Genomic DNA, 20,226 nt, shown 5'->3' with positions numbered 1-20,226 from the left:
AACACACTGTAAAGTGAATTGACTGTATATTTGTGGGCGAACGCAGCAGCCAATTGCACACAGCAATGTCCCACAAACAGTCGTAGATTGAAAATAATAATAATAATAATAATCCTTGCATTTGATATAGCGCTTTTCACGTCGGGAGGACGTCCCAAAGCGCTTCACAGATCACACTGTAAAGTGAATTGACTGTATACTTGTGGGCGAACGCGGCAGCCAATTGCGCACAGCAATGTCCCACAAACAGTCGTAGATTGAAAATGACCAATTTATTATTGTTTTTGGTTTTGGAGGGATTATTATTAGGTGTGTGGAGTCAGGAAACTTGCCCAAGGTTTTGCCCTGCCTGGAATTGAACTCAGGTCTCTCCCTTGCGAAGTGAGTGCTCCAACCACTGAGCTACAGGACTCCACTATTAAATCTCCCCTCAACCTTCTCTGCTCCAAGGAGAATAATCCTCGCTTCTCTAGCCTCTCCTCATAACTGAAGTCCCTCATTTCCTGGTACCATCCTGGTAAATCTCCTTTGTACCCTTTCCAAGGCCTTGACATCCTTCCTAAAGTGTGGTGCCCAGAACTGAACACAGTACTCTAGTTGAGGCCTAACCTGTGTTTTATATAGATTCATAATAACTTCCTGACTTTTGTATTCTATGCCCCTATTTATAAAGCTGAGTATCCTGTATGCTTTTTTAAGAGCTTTATCTACCTGTCCCACCACCTTCAAATATTTGCTTATATGGACCCCCAGGTCTCTCTGTTCCTTCACCCCCTTTAAGATTGTACCATCAGCTGATATGCTATATCAAATGCAAGGATTATTATTATTATTATTATTATTATTATATTGTCTCTCCTCATTCTTCCTCCCAAAATGCATCACTTTCCATTTCTCCAAATTAAATTTAATCTGCCACGTGTCTGCCCATTTCACCAGTCTGTCTATCCGCATCACCATTTACTACTTTTCCTAGCTTTGTATCATTTGCAAACTTGGAACTTGTATTCAGTGTACAAAAGTCCAGGTCATTTATATAGATTAAAAATAGCACTTTTCCTGTAGAACAGTGATTGAAGGGGGATAAATTCAAAACATCATTGTGGAAACACTATTCCAATTAATTGTGTAATAAATGTATGGAACAGGTGCTGGAAGCAGAAAGAGTCGATTCTTTCAGAAGCAAATTAAATTGATTTCTTTTAGGAAGTATTATCTTGGGTTTTAGGACATAGTTTGGGGCATCAATGAGCATGCAACTGCCAGAATGTTGGAAGGTAAACTGGATAGACCTTGGTCTTCTTTCGTCTAGCAATTCTTATGTTCTTATGTTCTTTGGGTCTTACCCATAGAATCTCTTGATGTTGGGTTTGTTGCACTGGGAGAAGATCAGCAGAGGTGGTAAACACCTCGTGCTTCCCCTTGGCATTGAGACAGATGTGCATGGCCTGTGAGGGAGGAGGTGAGGAGCCAACTAATGTTCAGAACACCCATCCCTGTGGTTCGAGCAGCAGGTATCCATGCAGGCACCTGGGCACTGGCAGAGTGGGGATGATGGCCTGGCACTGATCACCACACAGCTTGCGGGCTGCAAAACGGCATAGATGCTGCAGGGAGCGCGGCCTTGAGGCCAATGCAAAGAGTGACTTGTAGAACGACCAGTGCACCTGAGGGCAGAGGAAAGAGCAGAATGAAGAGAGTCAACAGTCTGTCATCTCAGCAACGAAGACAACAACAACTTATAATAATAATAATCCTTACATTTGATATAGCACCCTATCACATCATCGAGATGTCCCAAAGCGCCTCACAGGATAATAATAATCCTTGCATTTGATATAGCGCTTTTCACGTCGGGAGGACGTCCCAAAGCGCTTCACAGAATACACTGTAAAGTGAATTGACTGTATATTTGTGGGCGAACGTGGCAGCCAATTGCGCACAACAATGTCCCACAAACAGCCATGGAGTGCGTGACCAATTTTATTTGGCCTGGTCACTGGGAGAATCTCCCTTCTCTTTTCGAATAGTGCCATGGGATTTTCCACCTGACCAGGCAGTTTGGACCTCGGTTTAATGTTTCATCTGAAGGACAGCACATCCGACAATGCAACATTCCCCCAGCGCTGCATTGGAGTGTCAGTTTAGACTATGTGATGCTAAGTCCCGAAGAGGGGCTTGAACCCATTGTCTTCTGAATTAGAGGCGAGAGTGCTGCCACTATGCCAAAGGTAGCACTTGCATTTATATAGGTCGTGACTTGGAGCACCCGCTACTCAATGCTTCAACGTAAGATCAATTCAGAAAAAGAAGGATCTTCGCCCTTTTGATCTCAGGCTTCCCCAAAGTCCGCCATTAAAGTGTCCGCCAATATTACCGCAGTCAGTGTTTTCTAAATGAGTGCCAATGTCTTGACCTCCACCATCCTTCTTGGTGAGCCTATTCCAATTGTTAATTGCCCTCTGGATGTCTGAAATTGTCGTGGTAGCACTCTTGCCTCTGAGTCAGAAGGTTGTGGGTTCAAACTCCATGTTGGGACTTGGAATCACATAATCTAAGCTGACCGTCCATGCAGTGCTGGGTGAGGGTGTTGCATTGCCAGAGATGTTGTTATTCAGATGAAATGTTAAACTGAGTCCCATCTGCCTGTTCAGGTGGACATTAAAGATTCTATGGTATTATTTGAAAAGAGAACAGAGTTTTTCTCCGGGTATCCTAGCCAACAATTCTCCAATAAAATTGGTCACTCATGGCTGTATGTGAGACATTGCTGTATGCAAATTGGCTGCCACTTTTTTTTTGCCATGTTTTACCCACAAAATAAGAAATCACTTCACTTTACAGTAAATTCCATGAAGCTTTTTGAAATGTCTCGATAACATGATCAGATGCTATATGAAATGCAAGGATTATTCTTCTTATTATAAACTTATCCTTCACACCCCTGAACCTGTGCCCTCCTGTCCTGCCACCGTAAGGTATCTGACAATGTTGTTCGAGGTTTACTGTCTCAATTCTATTTTAAATCTTTTATATCACTATCAGCTCCCTCTATCAGACGTCTCTTTTCAAAACTGAAGAGCCCTAGCTTGTCTGATTATTGCTCATGGCTCATTCCTCTAACGCTGGAGATCATCCTTATTGCTCCATTCTGCACTGCCTCTGGGGCCTGGGCTCCCTTTGTAGTTACCAGAACTGTAATCAGCCTGACTAGATCACCATACAATAACGTAATGATATCTTGGCATCTAAACTCAACTGATTTAGCAATATCTGTAAACACCCTTAGAACTCTTTCAGATTCTCACTGGCAAATTTAATCCCCTCCATGGACCACTTGTGTTTCCTATTCTACATCCTATTTGGAATACATGTATTTATCAGTATTAAGCTTTATTTGCCAGTTATCAGCCCATGTGCATATATTATCAAGCTCTCTTGTAAGAGAGACCTTTGCTGCCTCCACTGATTCCATAGCTGCCCCCAAATTGGTGTCCTCTGTAAATATAACTCTCTTATACCAAGTCTGTGAATCCATGTTGTTAGAATCATAGAATCATAGAATATTACAGCACAGAAGGAGTCTATTCAGCCCATTGTGCATGTATCAACTCTTTGGAAGAGATACCCAATCTGTCCCACTCATCTGCTCTTTCTCCAGATCCTTGCAATTTTTTTTCTATTTTCAAGTATCTTTCCAATTCCCTTTTGAATCTTTTGAATCTGTTTCACCACCCTTTCAGGCATTGCATTCCAGACTATAACAACACTCTGTGTAAAAAAAATTCTCCTCATCTCCCCTCCGGTTCTTTTGCAAATTATCTTAAATCTATGTCTCCTGGTTACTGACCCACTTGCCAGTGGAAACAATTTCTCCCCATCTACTCTATCAAAACCCCTTATAATTTTGAACACCTCTATTATATCTCCACTTAACCTTCTCTAAGGAGACCAATTCCAGTTTATGTAATCTCTCCACATAACTAAAGTTCTTCGTCCCTGGTACTATTCTGGTAAATCTCCTCTGCACCCTCTCCAAGGCCTTGATATCCTTCCTAAATGTGGTGCCCCGAATTGGACACAATAATCCAGCTGAGGCCTAACCAGTGACTTATAAAGGTTTAGCATATCTTCCTTGCTGTTGTTGTACTGTATAATAATAATAACAATCCTTGCATTTTGATGTAGTGCTTCATCACATCCTCGAGACATCTCAAAGCGCTTCATAGTATATATTGTAAAGTGGATTGACTGTATATTTTTGTGGGCAAAATGCAGCAGCCATTTGTACCATATGCCTCTATTTATAAAGCCAAGAATCCCATATGCTTTTTTAACAGCTCTATCAACCTGTCCTACCACCTTCAAAGACTTGTGTATGTGAACCCCCAGGTTTCTACTGCTCCTGAGCCCCCTTTAAAACTGTACCATTTAGTGTATATTGCCTCTCCTCATTCTTCCTCTCAAAATGCATCACTTTACACTTCACTGCATTAAACTTCATCTGTCATGTGTCTGCCCAGATCACAGAGGTAAGAAGGAGCAAGGTCATGGAAGGCCTTGAAGGCAAGGATGAGGATTTTGAACTCTATCCTCTTGGGGATGGGGAGCTATTGAGCCCCATCACATGGAGATTACACAGATTGTTGGAACGGAATGTGCACTCTCTCTTTCTGGAGGGACGCATATTGCTTACCTAATTCTGGAAAATATTAGGCACAGATCGGCAAGAACTAAGGCTTGAGGACCCAGAGTGTGCATTGGGGTACTACTTGAGTCTAACCAGCTAAAACCATTGATATTTTGTTTTTTGCAAGCTTTCCTGCTGCCTGTCCAGCTAGGACCACCTTACTTGTTAGGGTTTTGCCTTGCAGGGTTAACAGGAGCTGAGTGGGATGATTCCCTGTCCCCAGTGACTGGTCTGCCCTTCCAAGTCCTGCAGATGAGCTAGGCTGACTGTGCTGTCATCAGTGGTGCCCTGGAGTACAGCGGACCCACCTTGCTCAGGACTACTGAGACCCCACAGAGGGCTGGCTGGATTCCGTCATATCTATCCTTTGTTTCCTGCCTTTTTGCCAGTTACTGACTTACAACCATCTCCTTGACATCAGCCTAAGTCACCCTAAGTGTGGTACTTTTTCAATGGCCTTTTTGAAGTCTAGCGCACAACACTCCCACTCAGAGGTGAGAGTGCTGAGCCAGGCAGAGAGCTACAGTAATGATCTCCCTGCGCACTCTGATGAGTCTGTACCTGAAGTATGTCCTCAGGGACAACCTCTGGCCACTCCTCGGTGACTTGTATTTGCTGATAGGAGTTGAACAAGACTTCAATGGTTTGAGGGGAAACTGCACAGCTTTTCAGCACCTGTAAAGGAAGAAAACACAACCACACATGAGCTTAATCCCATACCCAGGCTAGGATCTACAGTCAGGGTCTCAGGTACAATACAATACAATTTATATTTATATAGCACCCTTCACATCGGGAAGATGTCTCACAGCGCCGGCTGGGCACCCGAGCTGGGATAGGAGCTGGAGAGTGTAGCGAGGTGTAAGCAGAGTTAACATAAAATGGTAACAAAATGTTAACTGCAGAAAAATACTGTGGCCTTGACTTTGTTTACCAGAAATGTGCCTTCTGATAAGGAGAAGTGGAGAGAACGGTTGAAAGAAAATATTTTAGTTGGCATCCATCACATGGATACCTTAAACACTGCTGGTGAACCTGCTCTACTGTAACAAGCTTATGAGCTTTAACCACAAAGGGTATATGTACTATTTGATTGATGTGGGCTTTACACAATAACCAATAATAATAGAGTGTTCAGTCAAGATCAATGAGATGTAGATCTGAATGACTGCCTGCTGCTCTCCCGGGGATTGATAAATGATCAATACTTAATTCTCTAATAACCTGGTTGCTACATTATTGCATCTTGGGTTATTGTTCTTTGTACAAACATTGACTGTGTTTACTTACAAAGGAGAAAGGTAACCAAAGATGGTCAGAAACACTGAGTGTAGAGAATGGCCAAGTCACCAGGTTTGGCGGAGGTCACAGAGGTCTTGAGGTGGACTTCAAATTTGGGGAGTGAGGGGTTGATTCGGAGGGACTCCCGGGTTGGAGTTCCAGAGAGTGGGGACTGAATGACTGAAAGCCCTCTATCTGCCGATTTGGGGGTGGGGTCCGGAAACAGGCCAGTAACTGGAGGGAACAGCCAAGTCAGTAGGGTTGTGGTTGGTGGCAGAAGTAGAGTGGAGGGATAAAGGCTGTGGAAGGATTTGAATGCGAAAATGAGGAACTTGAATTGGATCCACTATGGCTTGGGAGCCAGTGGAGCCGGGCGAGGATAGGGGGATGGGGATGGGCTCGAACGTTGTGTTGGGGCGGGCTGTAGAGGACACCTTGGTTACCTTGATGAAGGCCCCAGGCCAGACTCTGTGGGAGCCATGGTTGAGCAGAGTTTGCACGGTGCATTGTGGTTGCAGCTCTTGTTTGAGGACGGCAGATTGGAGCGCACAGCGGAGCGGTGAAGAGCCGTTGTAATCAATGGCATTGACGTCTGCGTGGTGCTGGAGGAGGAGCTGCACCAGGGCATGGTTGGCATTCCTGGCAGCTCTATGCAACGGGGTCGCCCGCTCCCCATCCACAGCATTCACATCGGCTCCGTGCGTCATGAGCAGCTGACAAACTTGATGATAAGCCTCCTGCGAGCCCGAAGACTGGGGCTGGGCACAGGCCGAGCCCAGTGGGGTCTGCCCGCGGCTGTCAACTCTGTCCACCTTGGCTCCATACCGCAGGTACAGCAGCACATGCTCCACCAGACCATGCTCCGCTGCCACGTGCAGTGGGCTTGTCCCCTCCTCATCACTCAGCTGGTTAATGTCCGCCTGGTGACTCAGCAGCAACTTAGCACACCTACAACAACAACAACAACATCATCTTCATCATCATCAACAACAGCATTATGAACATATGAACAACAATATCATCAACATCAACAACAATATTATTACCATCATCAACAGCAACAACATCATCAACAACAAGTACATGATTAACACCAACAGCATTATCAACATGAGCATCAGCATGAGCAATGGGAGATCTTCAAAGATATGATAGCTCAAGGTCTAAATAGATATATTCCCACAAAAGGCAAATGTGCGACAACCAAGCCAGCCTGGATGACCAGGGATATTCTGTCTAGGATGAAAAAGAAGAAGACGGTGTACGACAATTGGAAGACGCAAGATACTAAGGATAGCAAAGCGCATTATAGAGAATGCAGGAGTGATTTTAAAAGAGTGATAAGACAGGCTAAAAGATCGCATGAGAAGAGGTTAGCGGGTAACATAAAGGGGAATCTTAAAATATTTTACAAGCACATAAAGGAAAAAAGGTTAGTTAAAGGTAGGGTGGGGCCAATCAAAGGCACTGACGGCCATCTTGTTGTGGAGGCAGAGGGCGTGGCTGATGTACTGAACGAGTACTTTGCATCTGTCTTTACAACGGAAATGGATGCCCCAAATGCCGCAGTATTGGATGAGAGGGTAGAGGACATAGATCAGATTACTATAGACAGAGAGGAAGTTCTGAAAAGATTGACTGGGCTCAAAATTGATAAGTCACCAGGAACAGATGGGTTTCACCCAAGGTTGCTGTGGGAGATACGGGTTCAAATAGCGGAGGCTTTGGCCATTATATTTCAATCTTCATTGGACACAGGAGTGGTGCCAAGAGACTGGAGAGTGGCTAATGTTACCCCCCTCTACAAAAAGGGGCAGGAAGACAAACCCGGAAATTACAGGCCAGTCAGCCTAACTTCGGTTGGAAAACTACTGGAGACCATAATCCGGGACAAAATAAATCACTACTTAGAGGAACATGAGGTAATTGGAGACAGCCGACATGGATTTGTTAAAGGCAAATCTTGCCTAACAAATTTAATAGAATTTTTTGAAGAGGTGACTGCGAGGGTTGATGAGGGAAATGCGGTGGACGTTATTTATATAGATTTCAAAAAGGCTTTTGATACAGTACTGCATAAGAGATTAATACAAAAATTAGAGGCCCACGGTGGGCATTTTGGACAGTGGCATTTTGGATTAAGAACTGTCTGAGTGACAGAAAGCAGAGGGTGGTGGTTAATGGGTGTTTCTCGAAATGGAAGGAGGTGTGCAGCGGTGTCCCCCAGGAATGATCTGGACTTGGGCATAGAGCGCACTATTTCCAAGTTTGCAGATGATACAAAGTTAGGTAGGGTAGTAAATAGTGAGGAGGACTGTAACCAACTGCAGGCAGCCATACACAGAATAGTGGAATGGGCTGACATGTGGCAGATGGATTTCAATGTGGATAAGTGTGAGGTGATACACTTAGGTAGGAAAAATGATAGGAGGCAATATAGACTTGGTAGCTCAATCTTAAGGGGGTTGAACGTACAGAGAGATCTGGGTGTTCAAGTAAGCGAATCATTAAAGGTAGCGGGGCAGGTAGATAAGGCAGTAAAAAGGCATTTGGTGTACTGAGCTTTATTAGTAGGGGAATAGAGTATAAGAATAGGGAGGTTATGGTTAATCTATACAAAACACTGGTTAGGCCTCAGCTGGAGTACTGCGTCCAGTTCTGGGCACCTTACTTCAGGAAGGACATTAAGGCACTGGAAAGGGTGCAGAGGAGATTCACGAGAATGATACCAGGAATGGGGAAGCTTAGCTATGAGGACAGGCTGGAGAAGTTAGGACTTTTCCCATTAGAGCAGAGAAGGTTACGCGGGGACCTGATAGAGGTCTTCAAGATCATGAAAGGTTTCGACAGGCTAGATAAGGAAAAGCTGTTTCCGCTGGTAGGTGTGTCTGTGACTCGTGGTCACAGTCTTAAGCTATCTACCAAAAGAAGCAGAGGGGAGGTTAGAAGAAATTTTTTTACTCAGCGAGTTGTTCGAATTTGGAATGATCTGCCCGAAAGGGCAGTAAAGTCCAATTCGATAACAGCTTTTAAGAGAGAACTGGATAGGTATCTGGGGAAGATGGGTTTGTAGGGTTATGGGGAGAAAGCTGGTGATTGGGGTTAGCGAAAGTGACTTGCTCTGTCAAAGAGCCGGCACAGACTTGATGGGCCGAATGGCCTCCTTCTGTGCCGTAACATTCTATGAATCTAAAAAAACAACAAGCACATCATTAACAAGCAAAACAATAGTATTATCAACCATACCATTACCAACAGCAAAGACAGCAACATTATCAACAACAACAACAACAAGATGTCAGCTTGGCTCAGCGGAAGCACTTTTGCCTGACCAGAGCCATGGTACCCTGCTTGACAACTTGTGTTGTTGTCATTACTGGATTCAAGCCCCATGTTAGGAATGTCATCAGATTGGGAAAATTTTACCAGTGGAGTTTCACAAGGGTCTGTTTTGGGACCTCTTTTGTTTAATATTTTTATAAATGATCTGGAACTAGTAGCCACAAGCACAGTGACTAAGTTTGCAGATGACACCAAGCTAATGAAGGTGGTAGATTGCAAAGCTGAACAAGATAGGTTGCAGGAGGATTTGAACATACTTGGGAATTGGGCAGATCTATGGCAGATGAAATTCAATGTGAAGAAATGTAAACTACTTCATCTGAGGACAAAGATCCTGGAAGACTATTATTTGAACGTAAGGAAAATAATACATATGGAAAATGAAAAGGATCTGGGTGTCCTGACCGACAATAAATTGAAGCTCTTCCAACAATGCTCTGTGGCAGTGAGTAAAGTAAACCAGATGTTGGGATGTATCAAAAGATTAATAGCAAGCCAAAATGATGGGGTAACCCTGCTACTGTATAAATCATTGGTCAGTACTGTGTGCAGTTCTGGTTGCCGCAGTACAAAAAAGGATATTGGAGAAATCAAAAAGGTGCAGAGGAGGACAACCAAAATGATTGAGGGAATGGCAGGATAAATTCAGAACAAATCTATGCAAACACTATTTCAGTGAGTGAATAGTGAACCTGGGGAACAGGCTCCCTAGGAAGATGGATGATGTAAGAAGTGCTGATTGTTTCAAACACAGATTAGATAGTTTTCTTTTGGGAAATAACATCATGGATATAGCACATAGGTAACTTGGGACATATGTGCTTGCAATCGCCAGGAAGGTGCAAGACGAACTAGATGGACCTTGGTCTTTTTCGTCTAGCATTTCTTATGTTCTTATGTTAGGACTTTGAGTTCACAGCCTATGCTGACATTCCAGTGTAGTGCTGGCTGCAATGTTGGGGGCGCTGTCCTTCGGATGAACCGTTAAACCAAGGTCCCGTCAGTGCCCTGTTCAGGTGGATATTTTGAGGTGACTCACAAGAAGGAATGTGGGCTGTCACAGAGGTGCAGTGAAGTGAGGCCCTCCTCACTCAGGAGCCTGGGGTTGGCACCATGCTCCAACAAAAGCTGCACACAGTGGGGATGGGCATTGGCACAGGCTTGTTGCAGGGCACTCCTTGGGCCTGGGACCAGGTTGACCTCAGCTCCGCACTGCAGGATGTGCCGCAGACAGTCCGTGTAGCCGTAGGTGGCAGCAATACACAGTGGGCTGGTCAGCTCCCGTTTGTACTCCAGGGACCACAGGCCTGCAACAGGGAGAGGCATGAGAGACAGACAGACAGACAGAGAGAGATACAGATGTAAAGCTCCTCAATACACACTTCCCAGCCACCCCATCACCCCATCCCTATCCTCTCTGGACACCTCACCCCCACCCTCCCCACACATCCTACCCCCATCTCTCCTGGGACAGTGCGAAAGAATTGATTCACTCATGTTATATATCCACAAAGTGTTGTCATGTGTGTCAGCCTGGCTCAGTTCTCTCTCCTCTGAGTCAGAGGTTGAGGGTTTAAGCTCCATGTCTGGACTTCAACTCAGACTAGACTGACATTCCAGTGCGGTGCTGGGGAATGCTGCATTGTCAGAGCTATTAAACTGAGGCCCTGTCTGTCTGTTCAAGTGGAGGTTAAAGTTGTCACTGGGCTGGACTGATCACCGTGGTGATTGAATTGGGTCTGGGTTGTGCCCACCTTTGAGCTGACACTCACACTGCAGTGTTCAGGCATGTAGCAAACTCTCCCAGTGAACTTCTCCCGTCTCTTTATTCCTATAATATAAGGGTGCGGAAGGTGATAATGCTAATTAAAAGTACCAGTGTTAGAGCGGAGTAACCATGGCAACAGCTACTCGTGATGAATTGGCACTAATTCCTGTGGTGTACAGCCTCGGGCCCTCTCACAGCTCACAGTAAATAATTTATTGTGCGGAAATTTAACACTACGACGGCCTCCCACATCACCGCCTCGGCAGGCAGTTGTGGAGGTGAGCACCTTACAGATATGGAGGAAATGTGTTACAGATGTGGCAGGGAGCAAGTTACTGGTGTGGTCGGGTACAATTACAGATATGGAAGCGGTGATTACAGGTGTGGAAGCGGTGATTACAGATGTGGAGGGGGTGATTACAGATGTGGAGGGGTGATTACAGATGTGGAGGGAATGTTTGCTGATTTGGATGGGGTGATTACAGATGTGGATGGGGTGATTATAGATGTGAAGGGATGATTACAGATGTGGAGGGATGATTACAGATGTGGAGGGGATGATTGCAGATGTGGAGGGGATGATTACAGATGTGGAGGGGATGATTGCAGATGTGGAGGGGATGATTACAGATGTGGAGGGGATGATTACAGATGTGGAGGGGGTAATTGCAGATGTGCAGGGTGGTGTTTACAGATGTTGAGGGAAATGATTGCAGATACTAATAATTCTTGCATATGATATAACACCATATTACATTGTTGAGATGACTTCAAAGCACTTCGTGGGTAAAACGTTGCAGCCAATTGCACACAGCAGTGTCTCACAAACAGTCGGAATTGAGTAACCCAATTTATTTTGGAGAGATTATTGCATCCAGAAAGCGAACCGCCAAAAATGACTAATAAGCGGGTTCCTACTTACTGCAAGATAAACAGAGGCGTGTGTAGTAAGGAAACTTGCCTAAGGTTTCACACCACTGGGGAATCAAACCTGGGACCTCTTGCTTGCGAGGTGAGCGCACTAACCACTACACTATGGGACAATTAAAGATGTGGAGGGAAATGATTACAAATGTGGAGGGGAACGAATACAGGTATTAAATGCTAAAGCTATTGATTTTTGTGGAATAATTGGAGAATCAGGTGATAGTAAATGGAGCGGGGTGTGGGGATTGGATACTGTACTAAACTGGGGATGGTCTTTAGCTACTGAGAATTCAGCTAAAGGCTCAAACCCGAAGCTTTCCTTTATTCTCCAATGTTATTCTCTGCTGTTTGAGAATCTGCTTCATTTACAACTTTTACCTCAGTGTCATCCATTGGTGATCACTGTAACCCAGTGTTGGTTTACAATAGATTCTTGCTATAAGATGCCTCTATTATAACAATAATCATAATAATTATCCTTGTATTTGATATAGTGCCTTACCGCATCATCAAGATGTCTCAAAGCGCTTCACAGGATATACTGGAAATTATAATAATGATAATAATTCTTGCATTTGATATAGCGCTTTTCGTGTCGGGAGGATGTCCCAAAGTGCTTCACAGAACACACTGTAAAGTGAATTGACTGTATATTTGTGGGCGAACGCGGCAGCCAATTGCGCACAGCAATGTCCCACAAACAGTCGTAGATTGAAAATGACCAATTTATTATTATTTTTTGGTTTTGGAGGGATTATTATTAGGCTCTGTGTGGAGTAAGGAAACTTGCCCAAGGTTTCGCCCTCTGCCTGGAATTGAACTCAGGTCTCTCACTTGCAAAGCGAGTGCTCTAACTACTGAGCTACAGGACTCCACAAATTGTATTTTACACACACATATTTGACAAAAAAGGATGTCCTTCCGATATGAAAGGCGCTATACAAATGTAATCTTGTTGTTGTTCTTGTATTAATTTTGTGGGCAAAAAGTGTCAGCCAGTTTGCGTACAGCAATGTCCCACAAACTCAGGGAGTGACCAATCTTATTCGGTGATTGTTGGCCAGGATACCAGATGAAAAGAAACTTCCATCTTTAACGAATAGGCAGATGGGCTCTCAGATTAATGCCTCATCTGAAGGACAGCACCCCCGACAATGCAACACCCCTCCAGGACTGCATTGGAGTGTCATCTTAGACAGTGTGATTCCAAGTCCCGAAGTGGTGCTTAAGCTCACTATTTTCTGACACAGAGGATACTCTGCCAATGGTAGCACTTGCATGCATATAGCGCCCTTCCTGCGGGTGGTGTCTCGGAGCACATTAGACTATGTTAACACTGTTTTACAGTACAATACAATTTACATTTACATAGTGCTTCTCACATCTGGTGGTGGTGGGAGGGGAGTGCTCGACAGAGAACCTCATCTGTCTATATATAACTCCCCTAAATCCTGGATTAGATTCCAGATGATAACTCAGTTCCAGGGCAGCGTTAAGTATATAAAGCCTCCTGTGTCCGTTGCACTCCCAGGTTTATTTTTGCTTTGCCCGTGTTGTTTAGCCAAGGACACAGGCTTTGTCCTGTTTCTTTATTTATCTGCACACATCGATGGTTACCAGGGTGATTGTCTATCATGTGCATATAAATACACTGGGCTTATGCAGCTGTTTCTTTGACAGCAGAGGTGATGATCAATGACAAGTTCTATCACTGATCAACTAGAAACTCCTCTACCAGGACATGTTATTCAAATATAACCCTCCACCCTGAAACCTTGAATTAGACTCTCCCAAGGATGTTGTTCTACACATATCCACCCCCATCCCTGCCCCTCCCGCTGAATGCTGGATTCATCTCCAGTCTGAAACTCTTTTCCTGGGATCTGTTATTCTACAAATAAACCTGCATAATCCGTGCACTATATTCAAGCCTGTCACTTGCTCCTGGGAGCAAGTCCTCCGTTGTCCTATATATAACTCCACCTCACCCCATCCCATCCATCCCCTCAATCACCTGGCTTAGATTCCAGCCTGTAACTCACTTCTGGGGACATGTTAATCTCTACATTTAAATTCTCTGAATTCGTGAGCCAGATTTGTGCCTGTAACACCCCGCAGAGATGTGAGCCTCTCTTTTAGGGATATACTATTACTGTGTACATAAACCCCACATATACTATAGGAAATAATATTTGTAATTTGCAAAATACACAGGAGGACTGGGGGATTTAGTGTGGAGTGGGGTTTGTTCTAAAAAAGGAGTCATTTGCAGAGGTATGTGGTATGGGGGGAGAACAAGGCTGAACAGATCGATCTTTCTAAGATCAACACATACATGATGGGCCGAACAACCTTCTCTAGCTCTATGGGTGTTGGAACCCATTATCTGGCTGAGGTGCAGACATACATGGCTGTGAAACCATGAGGACATTCCGACAGTAACTGGTTGCTGGATCCACGCAGCAGAGAGTGAGTGAGACGGCTTGTCCTTTGAACCATCTGAGAAGGACTCTCCTCCTCTAACTCAGCACGGTTTATCTAATGAGTTGCTGAGTGGATTTGAGCCCCAGTCGGACCTGAGTTCAGGGGGCACTGGCCTGCTCCATACCCACAGTCCTGCCCGCTCCACCATTGGTGATTGGGCCTTCAGTTTTTCTGACCCCACTCTTTGGAACTCCATTCCGGAGAACCTCTGACTCGCCCCCTCCATTGCCTCCTTCATTGCCCATCTGAAGACCTTCCTCTTTGACCGTGCCTTTGGCCATACTCCCACCCCACCCCTCCTACCCTCCAACCTTTTGATTCAATTTTATGGTTATTTTTTTCTGCCAGTTGTCTAACAATTGGTTTCCTATTTATTGTTAGGTAAACAGGCATGCGAAATAAGGAAACCTGTCTAAGATTTTGCCCCGCTGCTTGTCCAACTGGGACTACCCTAACCATTAAGGCTTTGGCTTGAATAGTTAAGGATGTCCTCCTGACATGAAAGGCGCTATGCAAATGTAATTTGTTATTGTTTTGTCAACAGGAGCTGAGTTATCCCCAGTGACGGATCTTCCCTCCAAGTCCTGTGGATGAGCTGTGCTGTTATCATCAAGGCCCTGAAGTACTGCAGACCCGCCTGGCTCAGGAAACAGACTCCTGAGACAACCACATTCGATTCCGACATTCCGTTGCTGAAGATGACACCTTGGAGCCATTCACCTCCAAGGAGACCCGGTTACCTCCCCTTCAAGAAGAATAGTTACTAATTGATTGTTCAACATCCGACAAGCCTGGTGTGAGCTCTCACCAGGTAGGTACCCGGAACTCCTTGAGAGCTTCCCATGGGTGGGGGGGGCAGGGATGAAAAAATCCCGAGATCACTGAGCACCACCGGGTGAAGCAGGAAAAACATGGGATTGGGAAGAATGAAAAGGAAAAACAGTACGGATCACAGGGAAAAAAAGCACAAAAATAGCATGGAATAGAAAAACATGGAATGAAAAAGCGGATTTAGAAAAATGGATCAAAAGGTACTTTTCGGAACTGCTGTCGCCCACGTACCGAATTTCTTCGATGTCCAGAGCAGCTGGTCACTCTTGATTTCTAGTCTGATGTTGGCGTCTTTGGGGGTGTGGAGGATAGAGCGCAGCCTGGCCAGGTCTCCCTCCAGCAAAGCACTCAAAGCCTCAGGGTCACCATTCAGCACGGAGCCCTCCCCCGCCTCCACCAGCCTCCCCCCGCACAGCTCCATGCAGCCTCCCGAAAAGCCTGGATCATTGGCCCTGATCGGCAAAGAGGGACTGGGAGGTGGTGAGAGGTGAAATGTGCGTTGAGACATCCTCTGTAGCTGATCGGAACCTGGGTGGAACCCAACTGAGCGAGCAATCGAGAACACTGCTCAACTCAGGTTAAACAATGCTGCCGGCTATTTATTACACTCAGCAATCCTCTGAGCTGCACAGTGGGTGCCAAACACACTGCCATTCGTCCATCACTCCCTTCAGTCCAAAATGCTCACAAGCCTTTTGGCAACTGAGATTTCCCACATGGTTACAGCCCCGTGACAGCAGTACAGTCAGAGGCTGAGAATAGAGCGCGAGGTATTCACTCTGTCTGGATGTCTGGGTATGTGTGTGACTGTATGTATATGTACATGTGTGTAACTGTGTGTGTGAATATATGTGTGTGATTCTGTGTGTACATACATGTGCGTGCCTTACGGGCTGTGTAGATGGCCTATGGATGTGGAATTCTCAGTCTGGTTTGGATACTCTTAAGTGTGTTGATGGGTTTCTGCATGTGTCGGATTGTCCGATAAAAAGCCATCCAACCTCATGTTAATCACTGCCCAAAGTGTGGTAACGTACTGCCTGACATTGACAATCTCCAAATGCATGTGATGGACAAGATGTACTATAAGATTTATCTGCGTCTGAATCAATATATAACCATTTAAATGTCTTTTGAGGCTAAGCAAAATGTTGTCAGCTTGCCTTACTATTCTCTTGCTTGTGGAAATTGGGAATGAGGCAGTTGCTCTAACCTTTTTTTTGTGTGCATTTGCTTTTCAAATACCAATTAAGAGTTGAATATTTTTATTAGAATATTTATTATTTCACAGTTGGATCAAAAAGGCGGTATTGGCAGAGTGGACGGACATTGAGATTGTGGGTGGCGTTTTTCTTGCTCTTTCCCCACCCACACCCCAAAAAAAAATCTGCCAAAAAGTCAGAAAAGCCAGTGGTTAAACAGGTTTGGCAGTGTTTCCCCCGTCCCTCTTCACAATATTTAATGAGAATTTGCGAGCAATCTGTGGAAATCAAAGTCTCATCAGGAAGGCAGAAAACTAAACTATCTTATCATCTTTGTTAAAAATGAATAATGTAGGGGTGAAATTATCTGCATGGCATGATAAAAAAAAATTTGGTCACTCAATCCACTGTTTGTGGGACACTGCTGTGCACATTATGGGTGCTGCGTTTCATCCACAAAATATACAGTTAATTCACTTTATAGTATATTCTGTGAAGCACTTTGAGACGTCTTCACGATGCGATAAGGCGTTATATCAAATGCAAGGATTATTATTTATTATTATATTGCTCTTTCCCAGAATCTCCTTCTGTGCGTGGTTTTCCAATTGCTTATAAATATCCCAACTAGTACCTCCGTCCTGGAAAATCTCTCCACACGCTCCGGGAGAAGACGTCCTCCTGTTACTCCCCAAGTCACAATCACAAATTCACCCCCACTCGCCCTCAAATTCCCAACCAGCAGATGGAGCTCTTTACATTTAATAAATAATAATCCTTACATTTAGTACAGCAGGAGCACATCTCAAAGCACTTCCCAGGATTTTACTGTGAAGTATGCGACTGTGTCTTTTGTGGGAGAAATACGTTGAATTGTTCCCCAAGTTCAAATGAATCAACTGCTGATCTCAGTGTTGCCCCTGGTACAGATCAGCTGCCACGTTTGTGTAATATTACTAATAATTCTCACATTTGATACAGCATTTGATGCCTCAAAGCACATCACTTCACAAGCACTTCACTTAACAATAAAATTTTACTCTAAACTGCAGTGAGTGTTTTGTAGGCAAATGTGGCAGAACAAATGCGCACAGTAAATGTCATGCAAACAGCCATGATCAATTTTACTTGGAGGATTGTCAGCTGGGAAACCGGGAGAGAGAAACTTCCTTATATTTTTGAATAGCGCCGCGGGATCTTTAACGTCCAACAATGTTCACTTTGTTTGTGGAGTCCTGTAATGTAGTCGTTAGTGCATTCGCCTCGCAAGCAAGTGTACTCAGGTTTGATTCCCAGGCAGGGCGAACCATAGGCAAGCTTCCTTACTCCACACGGCTGTTTACCTCGGAGTAAGCAGAAACCCGGTTGTTAGTCGATTGGCAGATCTCTTTCTGGGGGTAATAAAAACAATTTGTTCACTCAATCCACGATTGTTTGTGGGACACTGAGAAATGTCTGCCTCGTTTCGCCTACAAAATACACAGTCAATCCACTTTACAGTATATTCTGTGAAGCGCTTTAAGATGTCTCAACGATGTGATAAGGCTCTATACTAAATGCAAATTATTATTTCTAAGGTCCTTGGAGTTGTGGATCTCACATGAAAGGCGCTCCGTAAAAACAGGTTATTGCTCCACACAACACTGCACAGCACCAAGCAGAGGGACTGAAGGACAGGCCTGACCCAGGAGAACCAGCAGATGCAGCACTGCAGATGGATCGTTTATCCAGTCATCATTGGAGAGCTCGATGGTGGCATTGGGGAGTTTCACTCCAGCCTGGAGGAGGCCGGTCGCCCAATTATGATCCTGAGCTTCCAGGGCACGTTTCAGCTCCCAAACAAACTGGGAAGCAAGGGTGTGGTTGGGAATCCAGGCCGCTTCTGGCCTGCTAACACTTTGCATCGTCTGTCTGTGAGGAGGCTGAAATGATAATTCCCCAGATAAAATTGGTCACTCACTCCATGGCTGTTTGCGGGACATTTGTTGTGCACAATTGTGCTGCTGTGTTCACCTCCAAAATGCACAGTCACTGCACTTACAGTAAAATACTGCGAAGCGCTTTGGGGCGTCCTCCCAATGCGAAAGGCGTTGCACCAAATATGAAGATTATTATTATAGTATATAAGGCAAAAGTGGCAGCTAATCTATACCAGCAACAACACTGAGATCAGCACCCAATTAATTTGAATTTAGGGAAGAAAAGAGAAGGGAGTTGTGGGACGTTGATGTGTGCAACTGACTGTCATGTTCTGCCCACAAAATAAACAGTCAATCCTGTTAATCCTTCACAGTATATCCTGTGAAGATCTTTGAGATGTCGCAACAATATGATAAGGCGCTGTATCAAATTCAAGGACTATTATTGTATTATTATAACAGGCTGAAGGTTTCCACAGGGCTCTCGGCTCATGAAGCCAGCTTGTAAACGTCAGCAGGTTTACAAGCCCTAGTAAAAAGGCTGAGCTGTGTGTTTCTATCCTGTTATTATGTCAGGTCTGGGTTTGGGGGGGAAAAGCAACCTGTTTGAGAAGGAGCGAGCTCTGATTCAATCAATTGCCGTGTGATTGATCTGTGTCACAAGGGCTGTATTTGACAACAGCTGCAGTCTGGTGTGTGTGGGGTTGGGCCCAGAACAGCTGGAGATCAGACGCCACTTACCTGTTTCCTTCGATAATAATAATATTCCTTGCATATCCCTTATCAAGTCATTGAGACGTCTCAAAGCGCTTCACAGAATATAATGTAAAGTGGATTGACTGTATTTTGTGGATGAAACACAGCAGCCAATTGCACACAGTATTGTTCCACAAACACTCGAATTGAGTGACCAAATTAAGAGTCGGAGCAGAGAGTCACTGCTAATGGGTTTTGTTTTAGAAGCTAAAATAACAAGGTGTCGAATTAGCAGCAGGCGAGTTTAGGGTCAGTGATTGTTGTGAGCCAAACAATGAGAGAGCATGGTGGTTAGTGCGCTCGCCTCGCCTCGCAAGCAAGAAGCCCTGGGTTCGATTCCCAGGCAGGTTGAAACCTTAGGCAAGTTTCCTTACTCCACCTGCCTCTGTTTACCTAGCAGTAAGTAGGAATTTGGTTGTTAGTTGATTGGTGGATTGTTTTCCTCAGAATAATAATCCACAACTGTTTGTGGGACACTGCTGTGCGCAATTGACTGCCGTGTTTCACCCATAAATACATAAAATACACAATACATTTTACAATCTCACATGAAAGGCGCTACGTAAAAACAGGTTATCGCTATTCTGTGAAGTGCTTTGAGATGTCCCAATGATGTGATAAAGCACTGTATCAAATGCAAGTGATTATTATATTAATATAATAGAGTGTTGTGTAAACACTGGTTGAGGTCAGAAGCTGATACGCTCAGCCCTTCCCTCAGTAGGTGGTAATGCTCAGTCCGTGGCTCTGTACGGGAGTCACTGCTAATTGGTTTTGGTTTAGAAGCTAACATCTCCTGTGAAACGCCAAAGGTTACAGCTGGAATAACAAAGCAATTCTAAGCTGGAGAGCAGGTGTGGAGACCAGAGAGACAGCAAGCGTGACTCTCTCTGTAAACAACTCCAACCATTATAATAATAATATAACAAACCTTGCATTTGATATAGTCATCGAAACATCCCACAGGGTTTCACTGTAAAGTGGAATGACTGGTTATGCAGGTGAACACGGCTGCCAATTTATTTA

At 44.6% G+C, this 20,226-nt stretch overlaps 1 protein-coding gene across 1 annotated transcript; it reads right to left on the bottom strand.

The window, feature by feature from the left end:
• Positions 1-1,187: 1,187 nt before the first annotated feature.
• Positions 1,188-18,479, bottom strand: asb18 (ankyrin repeat and SOCS box containing 18). Its single transcript, XM_007905874.2, has 5 exons — positions 18,210-18,479; positions 10,353-10,620; positions 6,415-6,919; positions 5,252-5,365; positions 1,188-1,667 (listed from the first exon to the last, which is right to left on the bottom strand). Exons 1-5 carry the CDS (start codon positions 18,427-18,429, stop codon positions 1,482-1,484), a joined length of 1,293 nt encoding a protein of 430 aa, XP_007904065.1. The 5' UTR covers positions 18,430-18,479; the 3' UTR covers positions 1,188-1,481.
• Between the last annotated feature and the right edge of the window lie 1,747 nt (positions 18,480-20,226).

The sequence above is a fragment of the Callorhinchus milii genome, unplaced genomic scaffold (genome assembly GCF_018977255.1).
Source record: "Callorhinchus milii isolate IMCB2004 unplaced genomic scaffold, IMCB_Cmil_1.0 Scaffold6, whole genome shotgun sequence".
NCBI lineage: Eukaryota > Metazoa > Chordata > Chondrichthyes > Chimaeriformes > Callorhinchidae > Callorhinchus > Callorhinchus milii.
Note: the sequence above shows the minus strand (reverse complement) of the source record. Positions and strands in the feature narration are given on the sequence as shown.

Bases quoted from the DNA above. Each gene is read 5' to 3' on its own strand.
- asb18 (XM_007905874.2), bottom strand. From the start codon at position 18,429: ATGCAAAGTGTTAGCAGGCCAGAAGCGGCCTGGATTCCCAACCACACC. The intron at 10,621-18,209 runs GTCAGGCCTGTC...TCCCTGTTGCAG, and splicing joins GCATCTGCTGGTTCTCCTGG to GCCTGTGGTCCCTGGAGTAC. The intron at 5,366-6,414 runs GTAACCAAGGTG...CTTCCTTTACAG, and splicing joins GGCCTGGGGCCTTCATCAAG to GTGCTGAAAAGCTGTGCAGT.